This window comes from Emydura macquarii, unplaced genomic scaffold, assembly GCF_026122565.2.
Source record: "Emydura macquarii macquarii isolate MOO-44397 ecotype Brisbane River unplaced genomic scaffold, CSIRO-AGI_Emac_v2 contig_369, whole genome shotgun sequence".
Classification (NCBI taxonomy): domain Eukaryota; kingdom Metazoa; phylum Chordata; order Testudines; family Chelidae; genus Emydura; species Emydura macquarii.
The window spans coordinates 3,396,531-3,421,566 of NW_027130506.1; the positions used below are offsets into that span (position 1 = coordinate 3,396,531).

Here is a 25,036-nt window from a genome sequence, read left to right on the forward strand (position 1 = left end):
CACCTCAGATATTGTGAGAGTCATGATAAAATCATGAGAATTGATAACACTGAACCACACCCCAGTCCTCAGAGGGCTTTTAAAATGTCTACTATCTCACTTAAGGCCTGTAATGCCATTTTTGTGAAGCCAAAGAGGTCAGGGAGGGAGAAGGTATGCTCTAGGACAGTGTTTCTCAACCTGGGGGTTTAGAGGGGTCGCAAGTGCAGAGCTGGTATTGGGGGTGGCAAGAAAGGCAATTGCCTGGAGCCACAGGGGCGCCATGAAACTAAGTTACATGCCTCAGCCCCGTGGGGGTGGGACTCAGGCTTCAGGGGTACAGTAGTTTGGAAAGGTTAAGAACCACTGCTCTAGGATTTATTTCTGGAAAGTTCTATGGCCTGTGTTATACAGGAGGTCAAACTAGATGATCACAGTAGTCCTGTCTGGCCTTGGACTCTATTACTCCAAGGCAAAGTGGCCAAGTTATTAGGGAGGGGCTTTGTACCAGTCCTCAGAAGTCCACCAGAACAGTGAGGGCTATTGAGGGTAGGGCTGATGTGTGCTGGAAGGCCTGTAGAGCTCAACACAGCCAGAAGTAGGGCTGACTATCTAAGTCACTTTTGCATTATTACAGCTACCTCAGTGCACCCCACCTGCTCCTCTGTAACCACCACTCCTGCCTGCATTACAAGAAGACGAATCCAGGGGCCAAAAATCACCACAGAGGGGCATTGTGGTCACAGAGGGGCCGCCCTGCAGCAGGCTGTTACGTTAGTGTATGGGAACTCCTTTGCCGTCAAAACTTTGCAAATCTGGCTTTGCATGCAGAGATGTGTCTTTCAACCACAATCTCAAGTATTCCATGCGCTGCTAAGTAAAATATACTATGAAAAGTAGCTGCTGTTCATGCTCCTATTACCTTTGGGGGAAGGAGATGGCTGAATTATCCAAAGGGTTATCTGCTTCCAGGGACACATCATATCACATAATCTATCTGGGAGGGAACACATTCCCTATCTTACACTAGATGATTGAGAAAAATGTAAAAATCAGACTCGCTGCTTAGCATTATGTTTTTTTGGTTCATAGCTTGCAAAATACAACTAGACTAGTCAGTTTCCCTTTCTGGCTGTCATCCCTTAGCATAAGGCTGCAGTGGTTGGGGTTCAAACACTTAAGAAGAATGATTAGATTAAAACAAGATCCCTTTTTAGAATTCATGGGTGTAACAGGGTAGCTGGCCCCTTACATGAAATTGGGCTCAGCCCTCCTGTTTGGTGCACCCTCGTTTGGTGTAATGAGAATGGTGAGGTTGCCCCATGAGTTATAAATGAAAGTTCAGAAACCTGGGAGATGACTTTAGAACCCAGAGTCCGGAATAAGAGAGAGAGATGGAGATTAGTACCTTTGGTTTAAGAAAGGGTAGGAGTCCTGAGAGCTCAGAGAAAGGGCAGAGAGCGTTAGGGAGGAAGGGATGGTGAAAATTCCTTGGTTGAGCAGTGGAGCCAGATCAGGGTGGTAAAAGAGGAAAGTAGTCACTTGCAGACTTTCCCAGGCTAGAGAGACCTGAAGGTTGGGTGGAGTGGTGCAGAGATGAGCCCACTGAGGTCTCCACAAAAGCTACAACCATATGTAGGAAGGAAACTCCCCCAGCTAGAGAGGATCTGAGGTGAGCTGTAATGAGAGACAGTGGCGCCGTACCTGGGGACTGGGGGGAGGTGTGATGAGAGATGCTGGAGCCGAACTTGGTGTTGGGATGAATGTATTATTTGAAGTGGGGGGAGAAGGGAGCACCGACTTTGGCTTATAGTTGTGAGACTTTTGGTAATAAATTCCCCTGCGAAAAGGGCTATTTATATAGTCGGAAGGCTGTACTGAATTTATTTGTGGATTCAAGCGGGAAACTGAGGTGAGGCACCACCTGCAGGGCTGCCCTGAGGCAGTTCCCAGAAGAAGACCACGTGTTTATAGTATGGAATAAAATCATAGGATTTTTCTATTGATTTTAGGTTTTATATAAAACCTTGTTTTTACAGGCTCTACACTTTGGGCCTAGTGTAAATTGACCGAAGTGGCCTTTGAAAGACAAACTGCTTGCATACACTTGACCTTTGGAAAGTAAATGACTTTAAGAGGCTGAAGCTGCACTAAATTAAAATCTTAACAGTTTCATAGGATTTCTTTTTGTTCATCACTAAATCAAGAACAGCTGAAGCAGCTTGAATGGTGTAGAATAAAATACATCCAGGCTAATTACAGCCTTCTTGTTGATTCCGTTTCCATTACATTTGGAACATCTGAGTTACATGTGAAAGGCCAGTAACTATTGTACTCCTGGGAATTGTAGTACTAAGCAAAGAGAGGAAGGAAGAGGAGATTGCATTTAAGAGGAAGTAAAATAAGCATAGAGAGAAAAATTCACTCTAGCACATGCAGATAGGGGCCAAGGAAAGGTCCCAAAGCAGTGGAATTCTAACAGTGCTGCTGCATGGGGGGTGGGCAGTTGCAGAGTGGGCACAAAAGGGACTGAGCGTTGTTGCATGCAGAGGCTCTAGACCAGCACTGCTTATGATGTGGTAGAAATAGGAGAGGGAGCAGGTTGGTGAAGGGGTGGCGGATGCAGGGTCATGTTTTTAGCAACCACAAACCTCTGGCAGTGAATATGCAATAATTGTTCTAGTGCAGAGGTTGGAGTAGCAGCTGCAGGGGTGCCCCTGAATGTTGGTGAGTACAATCAGACCTCCATATAGTTCCAGACAGAAAGTCCATTGTAATGATGTTCCCTTTAAGGCCAGCATATTGTTGTAATCTAAGCACCCCAATGTTGCTGAATGGGATCCAGGTGCTGGGACTCAGAACAAGGAGCAGGTTGCTTGAGTTCTGCTAATAAAAGAACATTAAACCTGTGTACCTGTTCATGCATTTACTTCCCCAGGATAGCTCTCCTGAGTGGGTGGAGGGGAAATTTCACCCAGAATGATAAGTGGCAAGGACATAGGCATAGGGCAGGTCTACACTTAAAACACTGATACAGCTGCATCGCTGTAGTGCTTGAGTGAAGATGCTCCTATGCTGACGGAAGAGTTTCTCCCATTGGTGTAGTTAATCCACCTTCCCGAAAGGTGGTAGCTATATTGATGGGAGAAGCTCTGTAGTGCTGTCTACGTGGGCAGGTTAGGTGAGTATAACTACATTGCTCAGGGGGGTGTATTTTTCACATCCCTGAGCAACGTAGTTATATTGATATAGGTCTGTAGCTTAGACCTGGCCTTAGACAAAATTTCCATTGACATTGCTGGACAAGAAGGGCAAGTTGTTCAATAGAACAGGCAAAACTTTTCTGTGTTTGTTTCTGGAAAGGAAAGTTTCCATTTAATTACAAGCAGTGGTGGAGAAATGCTTCTGTGATCCCTATCTTTTAAAAGCCAATCCACTTGTGAACCTTTAACAAGCTCTAATCAAGCCAGACAGATTCTTGATAGTTGATTGGCAAAAGGAAGCATTCATGATTCATAAGTGGTTACTCAACAGTTGTGTACACATTCATATCACTAATCAGGTGCAGGGAAAGTACTGAACTCAGCACAAAACCCCTCCTGTTTGTTTTTTGCACGTTTTGACTGGAGTCAAAGTTTTATCTGGAATTTTTATTAACATTTTTTTTTTTTCAAAACTGAAGTTTTGTTTTAGTTAAAACCCTGATTCTGTACATCACCAAGCACATGAATAACTTTGTGCACTTGAGTATGTGCTTGCAGGATCAAGGCTTGATGAAGGGAACAGATAGATAGAACTGGTTTTGTGGTTTGAAAGTATTTGTGGAAAGATGAAAACTGGCTCTACCCAAAGAAAAAAAATAAAATAAAAATTTGATGCTGTGGAATCTCTTGAGTCAAATTATTGTTGCCAGTTAGCATAAATGCATTTGGAAGCAATGTAGTGTCGTTCGGCACAATCAATAGCGCTCCAAGGTATTTCTCAGTTTCTGTACAGAAAGTGATTCCTTTTCTTTCTTGTTATTTGGCACTTATGATGAAATATTAATGGACATTGTCTGATCTATTCTCTTATGCAGGCGTGTAAGGTTTTCACAGAAAACCATTGTGACTTGTAACTTACCCAAATAATTTTTTCATAAGCAAAACATAATAGCTCAGTGAAATTTAAAAGGGCCATAACATGGCTACCTAGATTGCTGTCCCATATTAAAGTACTTTGTTAGTGACTGAGATACATTATGTTTTTCTTCAATCAAATCCTGCTGCAGGAATAATTTAAAAACAATTTTTCAGTCCTCATGCAAAATAAATGACTGTGCATATGAGCTATTGTGGGAGGAGATAACATTAATATTCATAAACTCCTAGATTTTAAGGCTAGAAGGAACACAGTGATTATTTAGTCTGAGCCCTGCATACCACAGGTCAGAGAATTTCACCCAGTAAATCATGCAACGGAGGGATTTTTTTCTTCCCTATAATAGGGAACACTATCAAGCCCAATAATTTGGGGATGACATGCAGCATAGCTTTTAGAAAGGTATCCAATCAGGATGTAAAACTTTCAAAGGCCAGATTTGGATACCCTTAATCCCATTAAATAGCACTCTGCTCCACATTCAGCATGGTGATGCATGAGCCACTTTGCTTGGTAATCAGTTCCAATGGCTGATTACCCTCACTATTAAAAAAGTTGACTCACATTTCTAGGTTGACTTTTTCTCCCTAAGTTTAACTTTCAGCCATTTGATCTTGCTATGCTTTTTCCTGATAGCTTAAAGAGCTCCCTAAAATCAGAGGTCTTCTCTCTGTGTAAGCTCTTCAAGACTGTGATCAAGTCGCCTCTTTGATAAACTAACTAGATTGAGCTCTTTGGGTCTCTGACAGCCAGGAATCTTTTCTAGAACTTAGATCATTTTTGTGGTTCTTCTTTGAGACACCTCCAGTTTTGTAACATTCTTTTTAAAGTTTAGACACATACGATCCAACCATGCAAGGTGTAAAAGTCCATGAGAGGTGAGGATGCTTAGCATCTTGCAGGAGGCACTTGGCATTATCTGTCCCATACAAGTATTTCAATATAGAACAGTTGTCCTGGTAAGTAATTTCTTTGCTTTACAGCTTTAACAGTGTCCTCTGATATATTAATATAAAATATAATAACTATAGCCATAGTAAACATGGAAAAAAATTCTTTCATCTAAAACATCAGTCATAAACAAAAATATGATGCACCCTCAATATATGGCTGCTAGCTGCTGTAAGAATATTGTACATACCCTCAGTTTAAGAAATCTCTGCCATCATACTAATGCTTTTTAAAAAGAATGATTAGTACTGCTATGAGAGTAGAAAACCTCAAATTATAGTTTCTCATTTTAAATTTGTAATATAAGGTCGTAACTGCTATCTGTAGTACATCAAATAATTCTTTTACTACTAGTACTTCGACTGGCCATGTGATGATTAAATGCTTCTGCTAAACAAAGATGCTCATTGTATAATAAACTAGTTACTAACATAAAATAGTTGCCGTTATGTGTAGGTATAGAGGTAAATTTGACATAAAGTAATCCAGTTTTAACTACTGTTGTAATCTGAAGATCTTTTGACTGCTGTTACAGTCCTTGAAACTGAGTGTGGGAAATATAATTTCCTCACATTAGATAACATGCTTTTGAAGATCTTGCTATTTCTTCCATCATTAATTTTCTGTCGAAGAGCAAGTACTAGCAGTCATCTTTTTATTTTTACCTCTTGCTCTAACAGAAGTGTGTTTAAAGAGGAAGGATGCAGTTAAGGCACTGGACTAAAATTCAGAGAATAGGGATTTTAATCCCACCCAGTTCTACCCCTATTTTTCTAGGGATGGTCCCTTGAAATATGTGTTAACTACTGATGCTAAACAATCTGTTCCACCTTGTATTTTTCTGTCACACTGAGTGCATTCCCAGACCTGAAGAAGAGCTCTGTGTAATCTCTAAAGCTTGTCTCTCTCACCAACAGAAGTTGGTCCAGTAAAAGATATTCCTTCACCCAACTAGCTCTGTGTCCAGTTTTGTGAAAGCCAAAACACAATGGGAGCTGCACTTGCATGCAAGTCAATAGGAAAAGCCAGATTGACAGGGGGATATGAAAGCATGGGAAGACACCAGACACTAAAACCACTCTATTAGGTGCTGGGGATTCAATTGTACCTTGCCCTTTCATGGCTTCCCAAGTCTGGGGGAGAGATCTAGCCCTTAATCCATCTGTGCATCAGTTTCCCTATCTCATAGTGGTGGTGTTACACTAACTCTGTCTGTGTTTGTAAAGTGCTTGGATACTATGGTAAAGAACATCATAGAAAAGTCTGTGGATACAATTGTTCCCTATATTTTAAGGTGTGCATTTTAAAATTACATTACTTTTCCTTTTATTGAACCAACTTCTGTTGGTGAAAGAGACAAGCAAACAAGACTTTTCCTGGCATCCAAGAAAGTGCTCTGATTTTTAGCTCAGATTCATGATGGTGATACTCTTCCAATGCTGAAAAAAAAGTAGTTCCTAATGCATTTATTGTCATAGTAAGCGCAATGATAACTTTGCATAGACTCTTGCTACAGAAAGACAATTCTGCTTGTGAAAAAATTGGTGGAGGTCATGGAATCCAAACCCTAGACAGAAGACCAATGTTAATGGGGTGGTGGGTGTTGTTATGGCAACATGTCGTTGCTGATGGTAGCACCTGTGACTCCAGCTGACAGAGTTGTCTGCTCTGTTGTGGGTAGGACAACAGAAGTGGTTATGGCATCTGATCTTTGTGGATACAGTTTGGCGAATAGTTGAGGCTGTGGCATTGATTTGCAGAAGTACACACTATTTGCCTAATGCTACTGGTCTAGAAATCAGTGGTAAAACTCACTCATCCTGACTTCAAGAAAGTAGACTTAGGCCAATACTGAATGCTTTTGAAAATCCCACCCTTACTTGCTAACTAGGTCAGTTTGTACCTCACTATACCTGGATCCAACAAAATACTTAAGCATGTGCTTAACTTAAAACACAGAGGTAGTCCCATTGACTTCCATTGGCCTACTTCTGTACTTGAAACTCAGTGTGTGCTTAAATGCTTTGCTGGATCGGAGCCTAAGTATCTTGTCTGTGTTTTTGTTAATAGGGGGCCAAATTCATTCCAGGTGTAACTCAACCTAAGTCATTGGTGTTACACTGGGCAGACTTTGCCCTGAGCTGGCTGCATTGAGTTTGCTTATCTAGTATGTTACATCAGTTTCATGAAATCAGTGAAATTACACCAGAATAAAACTGGTGTAATGAAGTGGGGAATCAGGCCCTTGTATTCTCCATCTGACTCTCCCCTTCTTTTCATACTCTAGGCTAGAAAGACAAACTTTCTGTGGCATGTCTTTTCTTTTTTCAACAGTAATTCTTAACAGATTGCAACCAGACAAAGACTTCAGCCCCTTGAGGTTAAGAGTGACTGAGTGATAAAGAAAAAATTTCTCTTTGCACACCTGGCACAGAATAGCTCTAAAAATGCTCCGAAAGAGCTGGCTGTTGTCCGACAAAAGACATTGGTCTTCCTTGCTTCCTGATTGATATAAAATATCTGTTTGCAACTGCAAAGCAGAGCTTAATTTCCATAAATACTATTTGTTAAGCACCAAGAATCAACTGCTCAGTATTGCATGAGACATAGACAAAGACCGTCTTGGCCTCAACAAAACAGTTTACCAATCCTGTCCAGGGATGCACATAGCATTTTGTGGTTCCCTTTTGGCCCACTGTGTAAAAGCCAGCCTTATAATTTCTTGTGCTCCAGCGAGACTAGGCTATCGTGCCCAGTACGAAGTTAGAGTTGGTTAAGTTCTCAACATAAATTTTCTTTAAGAAAATGATGAAAATGTATTGGCATAGTGGTAGGCAGGGAGGTAGGTAATTAGCTTCACTGACTTGCAAACATAGGGAGCTAGAGAAAATACTGTAACTAAATCCTGTTTGATCCCTCCCACCAGCTGGTCAGCAATGTTAATTCAACCGGGCCTGGTTTTCTGTGGGCATGCCCCTTGTGTAGTCATTTACACTGGTGGAAAAGAGGGATAAACACTATCATTCTGATTTGATGGCATCTTACACTCACTTTGCACAGGTGCAAATGACTGTGCACAGTGAAAGGCAGAGGAGAAACAGGCCCATTGACTCCAGTGGAAGCCACGTGAATTCATGCCCCTCAGCACCTTGCAGCATCAAGCCCTATTCAGTGCCTGCCCAGGGCATCTAGATAGCAGGCCTGAAAGTTATATGAAGACTTAATTACTTTCATTGTTTAACAGGTCAGCCTTGCGGGTTAACATTATGGTCACCTGTCATAAATGAAAAAGCAAAGATGGGTCCAAATTAATCACTCCTGTTACCTTGGAAATCTTCAAAATTCAAACCTGGCTCAGGATCCAGATTTTGTAAGTGCTCTCTAGCTTCATAATAAATCAAACCAAAACCAAACCAGGTCCGGATCCCCTTACAGTGTGGCAGTACTCAGATTTGAATCTGTGAGTCTGAGTTTCTGGACTGAATTTATGGCTCTGAGCCCATGTGCAGGAGAAAGCTATGTGATTCCAAGTCTAGGCCCTGACCTGCTGAGCCTGCACCAAGTCTGTTGAAGTCAGTAGGGCACCATGTGAGTGTGACTGTCAGTTGCAGGATCGAGGCTTAGTTGTTATCCTCTACTTAAACATAAAGAATTTACTAAAAAAAAAAGCCCAAACCAGGCCACCAGTGACTAATTTAAGGTCACTGAAGCATTGGTATGTTGCAGCTTTTTTTGTAGGAGACATGAATGTCTTTTCCTTTTTAGTGCCCCCTGAGACCACTTATTTAAACTTCCTTTATGGCTCGCTCTGTATTCTGGTACCTTCTTCCCACGTTGCAGACATGGCTACATAAATTAGAGACAGGCCTGATGATGGGAACTAATTTCAGATGATGCTTTAAAGACATCCTTTAAAATGTTTTATTTCAGGAGACAGAATTGCCTCCCTACCACACATACTAACAGAAATAACTTTGTCCAGTTTCTAATATAACCTGCTGGTTTCAAGACTGTTATAGCTGCTATGAATATCAGGTATCAGAACTACATAGTCTCATAGCTAAGGCATAAATTGAAAGAGGAACACATAGCTGGAAAGTGTCAGTGGTTAGTTGCTGAGAATTGGCAGGCCTGCGTGGAAATGCTTGTCCTAGGCGATAAACATTGCATTTCCAGAATACCTTCACCTAAGCTTCTATGTACGATGTTTATATTTTCATTGACCTACATTTTTTGGCTGGGAAGAGAGAGGGAGAGTAAGGGTTTAACTGTAGAGTAAAACTATAATATTTAGATATATCTTGCAACTGCTTATTTTTCTTTACTATTGTTTTTGTAGGATGAAGAGACCTAGAATGGGAGTTTAAACTTTCAGTGGGACTTTTGCTCCTAAGTCACCTTGGCACTTTCGAAAATCCCACCCCAATAAATATTTACCATGCTATGGGACAGATTCACTGAAGTAAATTAGACACCCCCTTCCTCCAGCAGGATCTCAGGCACCCCAGGCAAGTCTCAACTCAAGAGAATTGGTAATGTTTCTGCCACTGCCCTCCTTTGGTTTGTCTATCTGGAGCGGGGCAATTTTATCTTCCATTGGGGCTCTTTCAGAGTTATTGAGGGAGGGTGCTGACCCAGTTTGCTCTCCATCTGCACTTGTACAACTTCTTCTTGTCTAGCGCTTCCCACCGTTTGGGCAGTATTGCTTCCCAAACCCAGCCATCCCTGGCAGAAAGGAGGTTGTGACCCTGCTTTACTCCAGTACAGTCTCTTTCCTTGGCAGGTGTTCTAGCACTCTGAAACCTGCAGTGGGTTTTACAACAGCAGAAACTGGTGCAAACCTGGAGTGAATCTGATCCCCCCCAGTATTTACCAGTTAATTTCTAAGGAAGACACTGGTGTTATACAGTGCAAATGTTAAGTTAAATGATTAATAATGAATGCTCCCTGCCCCTCCTTGTGTCCTCACTTTTCTGTCAAGTCCATTTTTTTAACCTGATCCCGCAAACACTTGCTAGGATGAGTAGTCACATTGAAACCAATGGGACTGTTCACTATAGTAAGCACTACTCATAGACTCATAGATTTTTAAGGTCAAAAGGGAACAATATGATCATCTAGTCTGACCTGCACAACACAGCTACAGAACCTCACCCACCCACTCCTGTAATAGATCCCTAACCTATAGACCACAAAGCAGCAAGTGTGTGCAGTCTGGGTCAGCAGATTTTAATATCTTTGGGGCAGGGACCTGTTTTCTGTGCTGTCTCTGTGATTGGTGATCACTAGGAAATTATTAGTAATGATTAAGAAACTCAGCAGTAAACTGTTCATTCACTGGGCTTCTTGCTGTTTAAAAAGTGCAGCTCTATAGCCACATGTCTTACACAGTTGTGATGGTATGTCTGCAAAAGAGGCCTGATCTGGTGAAAATGGAAGGGGGGCGGGGGTGAGGATAATACAAAACTTCCTCATATGCTTTTGTCTGAAATAAGCACATCAGAACCAAATTGTACAATGTCAGACATCTGCTGGAATAAATGTAGGAAGTGCTATACCAACAACACGGGAAGTGCTGGGTGAATTGTCCATCTAGTATCAAGACCAGTCAGCCTCTTTACCAGTTGTTTCAAAGGAAAATGCAAGAAACCTCTGTGACAGATAAGGCAATTTCCTTGAAAGACCTTATTGTATTGTTTATGTATTATTGTGGGCTAGGATTATATGTTACCACTCTAGGGGGGAGATGTGACAGGTATTGCAATCCCATGCAGTATCTTTAGGGTCCATTGTTTATAATGAATGCTTTACATATGACTGTGTTCGATTCTGTGGGGAAGGGCTGCCACTGCTCCCCCAGGAACTAAAAACATGGGGGGGATTAAGGCAAATCAGCAAGGTTATGCTCTCCTCCCCCACTCCTCCCCCCAGGAGGTACCACTTCCTGGGGACGTTCACATATACTAGTTCAAATGAGATTCTCCAGAGATAGACAGACAAAGGAAGGATTTCTGGATAAATAGCCTGAGTTCAAACTGACTCAGGGCCTTTTTTCTGATACAGCACACAGACAGGACCTTCTGTTTAAGAGGGGGACTCCAATCCTTGTGGAAGGGTTGGAAGGACTTAACCTACTAGGGCCTCATAAGACTGATGAATGACCTCTGGTAAGCTTTTTAGCATGCACGTGGGTTCTTTTATTGCTTTTAAAATGCCTTCTCTGCAACCCTTTCACATTAAGAATAAATGTGTTTCCTCAGGCAGAGCTCTGTGATAAGTTGTAACTGGTGGCAGTTATACTGTTCATAGCCGCTGAAGAGAAAGCAAAGCACAGATAGATGCTGGCTGGCCTTTTAGTCAGTCTGGCTTGCTGGGGATATCACAGTGTAGGCAGGGAGCTGTGCACATGGAAAAATCCTGGTCAGGAGGGAGAGACGTAGGTCTCTGCCCAAAGAGAGCTGACAGCTGAAGAGCTGGGAACCTAGAGTAGGCGCCCTTGTGGGACCATGGAGGGGGAATAGAGGTTCAGTTGCCCTGAACTGTGACAACCTCATAAAGGACAATTTCCCCAATAGAAAACTTAATGGACAAATGCCTCTAGGTGTAGTTTCTTCCCAGGGAGTTTAGTGACTAGTTTTTAGTTTCTCATCCAAAGAGCTCAATTTTTCCTTTAAGTAATGCTAATTATGGTCACTCTGCCAGTCCATTTTTTGTCTGGTAAGGAATTGACAGATTGTCTGGATTAGCATAAGACAGACAAATGTGCAAGCAAAGACCTATACATGCAAATATGTGTTAAATATGGTCTATATTTGCTGGAAGCTTGACTATGATAAATGCATACAGACTTACGAATTTCAAAGAGCTGAATACAATATATGCTTTTTGCTGTCATTTTAGTTCCAGAGACCTGCTGAAATGCTCTCACTTTTTTCTTCAAGTAGAGCAGAATGTGGCCCCCCAGTGCAAAATGTATTTGATGCCCTCCTGAGTAATATGAGGAATTACATTTGTCTGATACTCTAATATTGTGAGGAAGGTTTGTTTCTTATGGGTAGTTACCATAATTGAGTTGCAAAGTATCAGTGGCTAGATGGTGGGCAACTCTTCAAACACTCTTCAAAGCCCTGTGGAATCAAGATCCCCCACCTTTTTTAAGTTGTATGAGTGAGTGTTGCTTATGAATCAAACCGGTCTCTAAGTAGTCTTAAGCAATTCTTTTTATAGCTAGAGAAACCTTGCTTGTGTTCTTGATCCACAGGGCTGAATACTGAAACACTTTCAAAACACCAGAGTCCAAATTTCTGATCTATGTAATTAAAAATAGATGCAATAAATATATATGGAGCTTATATGTCATGATTATCAGTAGGTCTTTTTTAATGTCTTTGAACCTGCTATATGCTCCTAACTAAATGGAAAAAAACAGAGTAGTGGGCTAGCCCTGTGGCTTAATAGTAGTGCTGCGCATTGCTATGTGTGGAAGGATTGGCTTCCCTTTCTGTTGTCACACCCCAAGCCAGGTAGGCCCAGGTGTAGTACAAATAATTTCCCCACCCCTCTCTCCCTTGGGAAAGAAGAGGTTTGAGACACTTGTCACATACCGTGATGTCTGGAATAACCATTATTACCCATTCCCATTTGATATTTGTGGGTAAATGCTGGCTTTTTCTCGGGAACACTGTAGCGACCTTGATACTAGAGTGCCTTTTTAACTCATATCAACCATTTATGTGGGTCCAAAGACTTGTCACAGCCTGATTCTCTTTTCACACCAGCATAACTCCATTCACTTACATTTACACCAATAGAAGTGAAAGGGTGATCAAGCCCACTGTGTACATATAGATATATTTATGCTGTTTCAGTATTGTACTTTCAGATGACTGTGTATCTTAAACAATTCAATAACACTGATAATTCCAAGGTCTTTAAATAAAAAGTTCAGGCTTTCTCTTCAAAGTAAGATGACAGCTGTTACAGTGCATCTGGAAATTATCATAGCTGTAAGCAAAGATGTATTTTAGGTTACTGTATTTCACAATGCACAGAAGGCTTATCATCAGTGCTTTTTGTTTTAAATATACTAATGTGATATCTATGCAGTTTTTAACTTAAAAGCATTAATTTTTATGGTATTTATAAAGTTGGCTTTTAATCCATGGTGAGGGAGAGGGGCCCATTCTAGTTCTAGGTAGAAGCCTTATTTAAGTCTTGTTTATGACTGAAGTAATTGCATCGTTAACATCCTCCTCAAATTTATTTGCCTTTTGTGGATTTCAAAAGGGAATAAATAGTGTGATGTTAGAGCTTGCTAAGATCAGACTGAGAGGAAGAATGGACTAGTGGTTAGGGCCCTACTCTGGAGATCCACGTTCAATTCCCTACTCGGCCACAGACTTCCTGTGTGATCTAGGACAAGTCACACAGTCTCTCTGTGCCTCAGTTTTCCATCTGTAAAATAGGGCCAATGGCACTGCCCAACCTCTCAGGGACATTGTGAGAATAAATACATTAAAGGTTGCGAGGTGCTGCAATACTGGGGACCATATAAGTATTTTAAATTAGATTAGTTAATCAGGAATAACTATTGTTCATATAGCACTGATTTATACTTGTGGCAACACTTTAAACTGTTCTACCTTTTTAGGCCCTGATCCTGCAGCTAGCTTGTTTCCTAAGGAGAGCACCTCTGTGCCTGCACAGAGCCCTGTTGAAGTCAATGGGACTATTCCCAGGATAAGGTTTTGGTGCCATTGAAGTAAATAGCAACACTTCCATTGATTTCAGTGGGGCCAGAATTTCATTCACAGTGCATAAAGTTAAGTATGTGTGTAAGTCTGTGCAATAGGAGCCCAGGGTTCCCCCCCCCCCTCCCCTCCGTGACAAGCTCTACAGAGCAGCTCCTGTGCTTACTTCATAGCTGATATGGTTAAATGGCACTATAAAAAATTCAGTACTTAGTAAAATTATTCATAAAAAATGAAAAGTAAGAAACAAGAATGCAGTTAACTTCTACAAAATCTCTACCAGTTGTTTTGTAATAAATAAAATAGATGATAAAGCAGATAAATATAAAATAAGTTACCAGTTCCATTAATTTGGGAAAACAACTAATCATAAAACTACTGATCTTAAAAACCTGGACTTGCTGTGGTAAGTCCAGATACTCCCACATGGGCTTTTGCCACCCAGGCTAAATCTGTAAATCAGAATGGTGGGTGGGATTTTGTAGATATCAGAGCTCCGATGATGAAGCTCCTCCACTCTTAGTTGCTGAGATCAGTTTCCCATAGAAAAGGAAGTAGCTGCTGTGTGTTAGACAGTGTTGTGTGGTAACTGTGTAGATACAGACTTCTAAATGGCAACTCCTGTACCTACTATGTGGCTTGGAGAAAGTGTAATTACATAAGCAGTGGAAGTTAAAAGAACAGCACCACAAAGAAACCGCAGCTGAGTCCAGTGAATTAAAGGGTTAAGGATTCCTGGGCAGTGGCCTTTCCCAAACAATGCAGTAATGTCAAACATATTAAAGATAATGTGGGAGAATTAGTCTGAGCTGAGGCCAAAGTGTTAACATTTAATTTCATTGACACACTGGGGCATGTTTTCATTTGTTTAGCAGATTATACTTGAGAATTACATTTGCTTCACCTCCTGTTTGTTTTCCATTGGAACTGAAAACCAAATACTCCATGTGCTGGGTTTAAAATGATCTTTGATATTGTTTCTTATTCTGCTTTCTTTTTTTCCCCCACTGAAAATGAAAATGGTCAGATGCCAATTTGCATTTGTATTCTCTGCCTTTCAGCCGACTTGCCACGGTAACCTTTTATAATCAGGCCTAACATTTACTGGGGTGTATGTGAATTGTGTGGCAGTCAGACCCTAATGTGGTACATATGAAGGAGTCCTTTCCTCCTCTGGTTACGTAGATTCTCTGCAAAGGTTATTAATAATGTGATCTGACCCACAGACTCAGACTGCATGAAGAAAAGGTTATTAAAGATCGAAGGCATCACCTCAAGACATACCCAAACTGTTTTGTTGCCAAAGAATTGATTGACTGGCTGATTGATCACAAAGAGGCCTCAGACAGAGAGACAGCAATTAAACTTGTGCAGACATTATTGGATCGCAGCATTATCCATCATGGTGAGTGAAACAGCAGCAGCCACAATGATTTTAAGTTTTTGCTTGATAACTGTGGTGTAGTTAAGGGTAACTCCTGACCCTGCTTCTGCAGTTGATGAAGGTCACTGATCATTCTGCTGTATATGGGTGACGCAGGATTCAGGCATTCCCATGGAAAGGGGGTCCTTACACCCCGTGCCCTGCACATCTCTGCTCCATGGGGACTCCTACATGCCAGTGTACAAAGACGTAAGGATGGAGCCTGCAGAGCCATGACTACTCAGATCCATTGTCTATTTCCCTCTGCAAAAGGGGATGCAGTTGCTTCAGCCAATACTGCCACCTTCGTGGCTAAAGAGTGGCTGCACCTCTACTGTCCTGCAGCAGACAGAGATTCTGTTGTCTGTAGAACTCCTCTGTGCGCTACATCTAACCACTTGGACTTGGGGGTGCTGGAGGGGAGGATTTCTCCCTTAGTGAATGAAGTGACTGTAGTGAGACATGTTAGATGCAACATGCTTTCTTTATAACTGAAGCTGTTCTGTACCTTCTCTCTTGCTCTGTATCCTGTTGGCCCTGTAGCTTCATTTCTATAATAATGATGTATTGGAAGTTACATGCATGATTTGAGAAATGTGGACACAAACCATTATCCAATCACAGTGGTAATGTTTACATGCTCATTTTACGCCTGTGTAAAGTATAGGTGCAAATGACTGTATAATGTAGAAGGCAATGGAGAATCAGCCCTTTGTTTCAAGTGTTCAGTGTGCAAGTCAACATCTGAAATAGCAATTTTCCCATCTCTTTATAGCAGAACGTATAGTAACTATTGTAACTGACAAATGTTGACTTTCTCCAGAGGCAACTGTATGTGCAGGAACACTGCTGCAACTCTCAGTAATGCATAAACAATACCTTAATTAAAGGGACAAGTATGCAGACTGAATCTGTGACACTACTACAGATTCTGCTTGGTTCAGAAATTAAAATTCTGGGTCTTTATGGAACCTGGGACTCAAGGCAGTTAATTAAAGAACAGATATAAAGTAATTACAGAGGATCCAAATGCTGACTGCTTTATCCTCTGTTGAAGAAATGTCAGTGAATAGTTACATGGAGGTCAGAGTAACTTAATTTAATTGAGGGACAGAAAACGTATATCTGAAAGTTTGTTCAAACCTTTAACAACTTTAAAATGTTTTCCACCTCAAAATGTAGTCCCACCCGGCTCCTTCCAGCTAGGTGAGTCAACGAGCAAAGGCAGGATTCCTTGACAAATAAATATATATTAAAAAGTTAAGTACAAAATCCATATTTTTCAAGGATTTTCATTTGTTGGCTTCAAAGTTAATGTTATTGCTGTTTCAAGAGCACTCTCATGTAGGGCAAGTTCAGGTCGGCTAGTAAGCCAGGTTCCATAAGGGCCCCTTACCCCACCAGCAGTAAGTTGAAACGGTAATGTAATGTTTAATGCTCCTGCACTAGTGCCATAGGATGTGAAGCATGAGTCTGTGTGTGCTGACTGAGAGCTCTGAGGTGATGGGTGTCCTCTGTCTTAGTTGGAGCTCATTTCAGTCCACCTTCTCCAGTTTAACAAAACTCTTCCACCTCTCATTACATTCCCCATTGCCTTTCCCACTCCCCAGTTGGCATGGCAGAAAGTCACACGGTGAATCTTAGGCCCCAGTTAAATGGCTTCGCAGCAAGTTTCAGGTTTGCTTGATCCAGCCCTGGATTGATGCAAGTGATCGTAATCGGTTAGCCAGTCCTTAAATTACTGAGCACGAGATTGAGGACTTTTAGGGAACATCTGATTTAATCAAAAGGTTTTGCCAGATAGGTGCCTTTCGTTCTGCATTGCTATTGCAGCATCCACTGAAATGAAGGACTGGCAAGCCTCTAAAAGGTTAGAGATTCTGTTTGGATAATTATCTAAGAGTTTGGATGCCAAAAGATACCACTCAATCTTTTATGTGTGGGGGCATATTTGTACTATAAACCTTTTTGGGGTTGGGGAGGCACGACTGTGCTCTGCATATGCCCGGTCTGTTTTTAAGTTCACCAGCGGTGCTCAGTAACTTGTCCTGATTGTTAGGTCTGCAGTGTAAGTGTGATCATTTCTGATTACCCGTATTTTATGTTTCAGTTTGTGATGAGCATAAGGAATTCAAGGATGTCAAACTTTTCTACCGCTTTAGGAAAGATGATGGAACATTCCCACTGGATAACGAGGTGAAGGTGTTCATGAGAGGACAGAGGCTGTACGAAAAGTATGTTGCATGCAATACTATAGCATGTTGACAGTGTTAGCTCCCTTGTAGCATCTTGTTTCACATTAGATTGCAAGTCATCCCATCTTGATTTATAAGTGCTTGAATAGTCCCCAAAAGAATGAGGCACCAATTTGCACTGGAGCCTTTGCACACTGTCATATAATAAATAATAATGGCTGATTTGGGATTTTAAAGTGTAAACCTGGAACTTAAAACTGTAAGAATGTACTAAACCAATGGCCACATGCTTGTTAACATTATACGATTGTGGCCTTAATAGTAGACATAATTTTAGTTAACAAGAAAAACAAATCTTCACTGAGTCAGCCTCCACTCTTTCTCCAGAAGAAAGGTTACATTAAAACTAGTTACAAAAACAGTTCAGAACATTTAATTAAGGGTTGAAACAGGTGGTTACGCTGAGATACTGGAGAGCGCACTGGCTTACTTATGTCAAATAACTGAGAAGTTTAACCACATTGTCTACTGTAGAATTAATTTAATTTTCATTCAGGGCACAAGGGGTTGAAACATGGGAGTTTCAGACAGAATGAATAAAACATTGACATTTACTGGAAACTGACTGTGCAAAAGTGTGAACAGATGTGTAATTTATTCAGATGCTTGAAGTATTATTCCAGATTGACTCTAGCTTTCAGGCAGAACACATGTGATTACCTAAGGCAGCAAGGCCCAGATCCCCAGAAGTATTTAGGCACTCAATTGAAATGAGAGTTACGTACCTATATACCTTTTAAGAAACTCCAAGTGTACTGTAGCCACGTGAGCCACTGTGTTCACTTTGTGTTGCATCAATATTGTTTCCCTTTTAGAATAAAGTTTTAAATGAAAAGTTCATACAGAAAAAGCTATTAAAGGCAAGAATAAAAACTCCATTAGCATAAACCCCATCCCAGCAACTCCATCTGTCCTTACATGCCCAAAGAATTTCCAAAGGGCTGTCCTTCCTTCTGCTTGGCCTGCAGAGGAAGAGGGCAGCAGAGGAGTAATGGGAAGCACTTAAAGGGAGAGGCAAAGTATCAACAGGTGTGGGAGAAACTTCCAAATCCTCGAAGGGAGGTTAACTTTGCTGCCATGCAACAGGGAAAGTAGCTGACAGCTCCTCTGAAGCACTTACTTGCCCTGCAGTTTGTATCAGAGCATAGTTTCTCAACCTGTGGTAAGCGTACCCCTGGGGGAAAAACAGAGTGAAGGGGAGGCGGGTGGCAGCTGCTGACTTCTGGGAAAGCCAGGAGGCAGCCGCCCACTTCCTGCCCTGTCACAGCTTCCAGCTGGAAGGCAGGCAGTAGCCACCAGCTTCTGGGGGGGCTGGGCAGCAGCCCACTGCTTTCCAGCTCCCAGCTGGGAGGCGAGCGGCAGCTGCCACAATCCCGGGAAGCTGGCTTGCAGCTGCCCGCTTCCCACACAGTCCCAGCTGGGAGGCAGGCGGCAGCTGCCAGCTTTTGGGAAAGGCGTGCGGCAGCTCCCCGCTTCCTGCCTGGTCCCAGCTCCCAGCTAGGAGGCAGGCGGTAGCCACTAGCTTCTGAGGGAGGCGGGCAGCAGCCCCCCACTTCCCGCTGGGTCCCAGCTACCACGTAGGAGCCCGGTGGCAGCCTCCTGTGTCTCATGAGCTGGACTCGCAGCTGGGTGGCAGCCACCCACACCCCAGCTCTGTGCCAAGGGACCACCTCCCGTGCTCCAGCTTGAAGACGGGCAGCAGCCGCCTGCCCACATCCCTGGGTCCCAGCCAGCATGGAAGCCTCCTCTGCCCCAGCTTGGATTGGGTGGCAGTCACCCACCTCTCAGGTTGACAGCCAGGTGGCAGCCACCCTCCCTGGCTCAAAGCCCAGTGCCCAGAAAACTTGTCAATTTCACGGCACGATGACAGCCCCAGGTTTTACCAGTTACCCTTTTTTCCTGTTTCTCTCTCTCACCCTCCTTCCCTGTCTCTCTCTCTCACCCCTTCCTCCTCTCAAATCTATGGCAAAAAATTTGGTGTGGCGCTTTATATTCCCCAGCATTGGCATGCCACTCAAAGCCTCCTAGCTTTGGCCATCATCACCTCTAGCCCAGATACATACTTGAGTTGTGCACCTCTGGTGTAAAGGTGGTAACCCTACCCATACTAGATCTGACATCTGTCATAGCACAGCCTTATATACTCAGCCCCTCTCATATGGCTCACATTAGTCTGTAAATATAATATCCCGTGGAAAATTGAGTGTTGGGGTACTTACTAACATTTTCAGAAGTTAGGGGATACTTGCTTCCTAAAAGGTTGAGAAACACTGCATCAGAGCAATCAGCCTTAGGAGTAGGGCATGCTGGGTAGCAGTTTGTACCTGCAGCTAACTTGTAAGTGGACAGACACCTTAAAGGTATAAGAGGGGAAGAGCGAATAGGAACTTGATGAGGAGAAAGGCAAAGCCACCAGGGAATTGGGGTGAGCATAAGGTAAGGGCAACACAGTCTTTGCATTAGTGGTGAGCCAGAGTTACGACATGAGACATGGAGACACTTCATAGCTGCATGTGCATGCAGGATTGGATGGGGGAATATTTCAGGTGCGGTCTGTAAAACAAGCCTTATGCTTTGTCACCTATGCACCATGTGGTGCTGATATAAAGTGTTATGGAGTTGTCCTGTTGTTCCTATTTAGTGGAAGGAGTTTAGACTCTGAATTTGTTCCTTTTATTGATTTTTGGCATAGCTTCTTTGACATCATAATAACCAGAACACAAATGTCTTTGATTTTTAATTGAAAGAAGCAGCAGATTAGAGGGCAAACCCTATTTTGAATACAGTAATTGACCACTTGAGATTGTTTTCTCAGGTAGAGGAGAACTGTGAGATTTCACTGTTGTGGCCAGATTTAGAAGTTCCTAGCCTTGGAACTCAGGAAAACAGTAAGAGCAGCAACATTGGAATACTGGAATACTGATACCTCAGAAGCTCACATTTTTATCCTGTTTCTTCAAAGTGTTTTATAGGCTTTGTTTATATTCCTAGCCTCTGTGTCTCTAGCCTCTGTTGCCAGAAACTGGGAATGGGCGACAGAAGCCTGGAGCCCTGGTAGGCATGCCCCTCTGGGCTGAAGCTCCAAGTCTTGGCAGGCACCTCCCGCGAGGCAGAAGCTCTGAGCCCTGGCAGGCACCTCTTGTAGACGCCTCGATCTCCAGGCTTTAAGCTCTGTGCCTTCTGTGGCAAGCCTGTGAGCAACCCACACACCAGTTGCCTGAAATGCCGGAAGAGACTCGTATCAGGGATTGCTGTCAGATCAGCTGATAATTCAAGCCCTGTATGAAGGAAGACTGGAAGGTCAGGTTGACATGCCTCATGATGGAGATGGTACTCCGACCCACCTTGGAGGCGAGCTGGTCAGACTCAGCACCGTCTACCTTGGCGTCAGTGCAGAGTCCCAGACCAACCTTCGGCACTGGAGGGGCAATGCGGCACCAGCGGGATTGCGGTACTGTCTACCCTGGAGGCGTTTGTTGTGGCCAGGGACGTGCTGGTGTTTTCAGTACCGCTGTTGCCGGCAGTTCAAGAGTCGTCATCGTCGGTGCTGTTGAGCACAAGGAAGCATGTTGCCCCGAGCAGATCACCTCAGCAGATCTTTCATCAGTCACCACAAGTGGTCCCTTTGCTCCAGTGTAGGAAGGGTCGACTCCCCGTGTAGACCTGTTTGCGACCAGACAGAACAGGAAACATCACCAGATCTGCTCCCTGCAAGGCCACAGCCTGGGCTCACTCACGGATGCTTTCCTGCTCCCTTGGATGGAGCACCTGTTCTACGCCTTGCTCACCGTTCCTCTCGTGTACAATCTTCCTACTGAAGATCAAGTGGGTCACCGCCAGCACTGGTTCGCCATGCTGCTAGGCCTTTCAGTAGCGTCTCTGATGCCGCTTCCTCTCCTCCTGGACCTAATATCGCAGGACCACAGTTGAATGCTCCACTCAAACCTCAGCATCCTCCACCTGACTGCTTGGAAGCTCCACGGTTAAACCCCGAGGAGCTGGCCTGCTAGGAGCAAGTCCACCAGGTTGTGCTAGGTAGCAGGAAGCCCTCTGCCAGGGCTACATACCGCGCCTAGTGGAAGCGTTTTACCATTTAGTCTTCCCAGCAAGGTCTCTTGTCCGCTCAGTCATCACTGCAGACCGTTCTGGAGTAGTTGCTACATCTGAAACAGTAAGATCTGGCAATTTCATCAGTTAAAGTACACCTGGCAGTGATCTCTGCGTTCCATGCCCTGGTTGATGGCCAATTGGTTTTCTTGCATGAGATGACCATTGATTTTCTTAAGGGCCTAGAAAGACTATACCCTCAGATTCGGAAACCCATTCCCTCATGGGCCTAAACCTGGAGTTGTTAAAACTCACGAGCCCCCCATTTGAGCCACTGGCAACATGTCCCCTGTCATACTTTTCCAGTTTTTCTGGTGGCTGTCACTTTGGCCAGGAAGGTCTCAGGTACCAGGGCCCTTACATCAGAACCCCCTTACTGGTCTTCTTTAAGGAAAAGGTACAGCTTTGCCTGCATTCCTCCCAAAAGTTGTTTCTAAATTTCACAGTAATCAAGCTGTTATTCTCTCGGTTTTCTTCCCAAAACTGCCCGTAAACAGAGAGGAGCAACGTCTCCACACACTGAACTTTAGACATGCTTTGGCATTCTACATTATGAGGACAAAACCGTTTCGTAGATCCACACAGCTCTTTGTGGCAGTAGCAGACAGGATGAAAGGCCATCCTTTTTCAACTCCGAGGATTTCATCCTGGATCATAGCATGTATTCGCAAATGCTATGAGCAGGCGGGGTCCCGCTACCGGCTATAATGACAGCCCATTCTATGAGGGCCAAACATTCTCATCAGTGTTCCTGGCCAGTGTTCTGACCCAGGACATCTGCAGAGTGACGACTTGTTGTCGGTACATATGTTTTCTTCCCACTAAGCCATCATGCGGCAAAACCTAAGAGGACATCGGATTTGGTCAAGCCATGTTGCAGTCAGCATGTCCATGAACTCCGATCCCACCCCCTACAGTACTTCTTGGGAGTCACCTAACATGGAATGGACATGTATGATTACTCAAAAAAAAAAAAACCCAGTTACTAATCTTTCATAACCGTTGTTCTTCGAGATGTGTTGCACATGTCCATTCCACAACCGCCCTTCTACCCTCTGTTAGAGTTGGCCAGAAAGAAGGAACTGAGGAGGTGCAGGTGGTCCCTTTATACCAGTGCCATGAGTGCTTTGCATCAGAAGGTGCTAGAGACAACCTGACAGGTACCACTGAGGGAAAAATTGCCAGTGACTGCGTTCTCAGCGTGCACACACCTAATGTGGGATGGACATGTTCAACACATCACAAAGAACATCAGTTACGAAAAGATTAATAACTGTTTTTTACTTACCATAGCCAGTATTTCATACTTTTATCAAAATGCCTGCAATTTTTATTTCAAAGTGGTGAAGCAATGCTAAATATTGGCCAAAGAAAGTTAATCTGAATCCTGCAAATGTAATTACTAAAGTTTTTTAAAATCACTGTCAAAGATCTGTTGATATTTTGCTGACCTTCATTTGGCTAGCTGGGTTTAGTTCATTGAAATATTATTCTCTCCTCCTCCCTCCCTCAACAGAATGAGAGCACCATTAACATTCAGAATCCAGGACAGATTGTGCTTGCCAAAAAGTATAGAGTTATTTACTGTCATCACATGCAGATTTGTACCTTGAGTGGATTATTTGTGAGGAACATGAATTAAGAGGATGAGCAAGTTGCTGCATGAACAAAAAAATTGATTCATTCAGCAAGAAGGTTTCAAGATGTTTCTTATTCTGTCAACCTTTTGGTTTAAGGCAAATACTCCCTTGCCCCTACACCTGACACAGAAGCACTGGGAGCTAATCCTTCAACCCTTGGAAGGAGATGAGGTAAATGTCATCCTGTATGAACGCATATATGTGGATGAGAACAATATTCACTATTGATTATTTGCTAGCCATTTGTTGGACTCTTGTTTACAAAGTTCCAGTCATCCAATCAGGGAGCAGAAACAACTTAATGAATCTGAAGTGACCAATCTTACATGACAAATAATAGAATATTGGAAGTGAATAATGAACAGTACTGAAGCTTGTCAGCACAAACTCTTTTGAACAATGTATACAGTGTATAGTAATGTGTCAGAATTAAAGACCATTCATGAATAATTTACCAACAGAAAAAAAAAAAAAGGGCTAAATTAATCAAATAACATAATTGTACCAAATTATTCAGCCAGCTCCACTGAAGAACCATCTACTCGCTGTAGCATTCTTGTTACGAATGTGTGCTGCTCTTCATTTGTTCTGAGGGGAAATAAATCCTTGTTAAAATTCAAGACTGGGAGTCAGGGGATCTGCATTCCATAAGAATATAAGAATGGCCATACTTGGTCAGACTAATGGTCCATCTAGTCCAGTATCCTATTTTCCAACAGTGATTGGTACTAGATACTTCAGAGGGAGTGAACAGAACAGAGCAATTTATCAAGTAATCCCTGTCGTCCAGTCCCAGCTTCTCGCAGAGAGGTTTACAGACACCGAGAGCATAGGGTTGCATCTCTGATCATCTTGGCTAATTGCCATTGATGGATCTATCTTCCATGAACTTGTCTAATTCTTTTTTGAATCCAGTATAATTTGTCCTTCACAACATTTCCTGGAAACGAGTTCCAGACTGTGGACTGTGAAATACTTCCTTTTATTTGTTTTAAACCTGCTGCCTATTCATTTCGTTGGGTGACCCTGGTTCGTGTGTTATGTGAAGAGGTAAATAACATCTTTATTCACTTTCTCCACACCAGTCATGATTTTATAGACCTCTGTTATATCTATTATATCCCCAAGCTGAATAGTCCCAGTCTTTTTAATTTCTCCTCATATGGAAGCTGTTCCATACCCTTAAATCATTTTTATTTGCCTTCTCTGTACCATTTCCAATTCTAACATCTTTTCTGAGATGAGGTGACCAGAACTGTATGCACTATTCAAGGTGTGGGTGTACCGTGGATTTATATAGTGGCATTATATTTTCTTTCTTATTATCTATACTTTTCCTTATGAGTCCTAATTTTCTATTAGCTTTTTTTTTTTTTTTGACTCCTGCTGCACAATGAGCAGATATTTTCGTAGAACTGTTCCACAATGACTATAAGGTATCTTTCTTAAGCAATAGCAGCTAAATTAGATCCCATCATTTTCAATGTATAGTGGGGATTATGTTTTTCCAATGTGCATTACTTTGCATTTATCAACATTGAATTTCAACTGCCATTTTCTTGCCCAGTCTCTCAGCTTTGAGAGATCCCTTTGTAACTCTTTGAAGTCTGCTTTGGACTTAACTATCTTGAGTAATTTAGTATTGTCTGCAAACTTTGCCACCTCACTACTTACCTCTTTTTCCAGATCATTTCTGAATATATTGAACAGCACAGGTCCCAAAACAGGGATCTATTTACCTCTCTCCACTGTGAGAACTGTTTATTCCTACCCTTTGTTTTCTATCTTTTA

At 42.5% G+C, this 25,036-nt stretch overlaps 1 protein-coding gene across 1 annotated transcript in view; it reads left to right on the plus strand.

Annotated features, from left to right (window-relative positions):
* The window catches only part of DEPTOR (DEP domain containing MTOR interacting protein), a 98,005-nt gene that overhangs the window by 13,246 nt on the left and 59,723 nt on the right, over positions 1 to 25,036 (plus strand). Inside the window, exons 3-4 of the mRNA XM_067530828.1 lie at positions 15,047 to 15,225; positions 17,354 to 17,477. Coding sequence (XP_067386929.1) covers positions 15,047 to 15,225; positions 17,354 to 17,477 — 303 coding nt within the window. The remainder of the gene's footprint in view (positions 1 to 15,046; positions 15,226 to 17,353; positions 17,478 to 25,036) is intronic.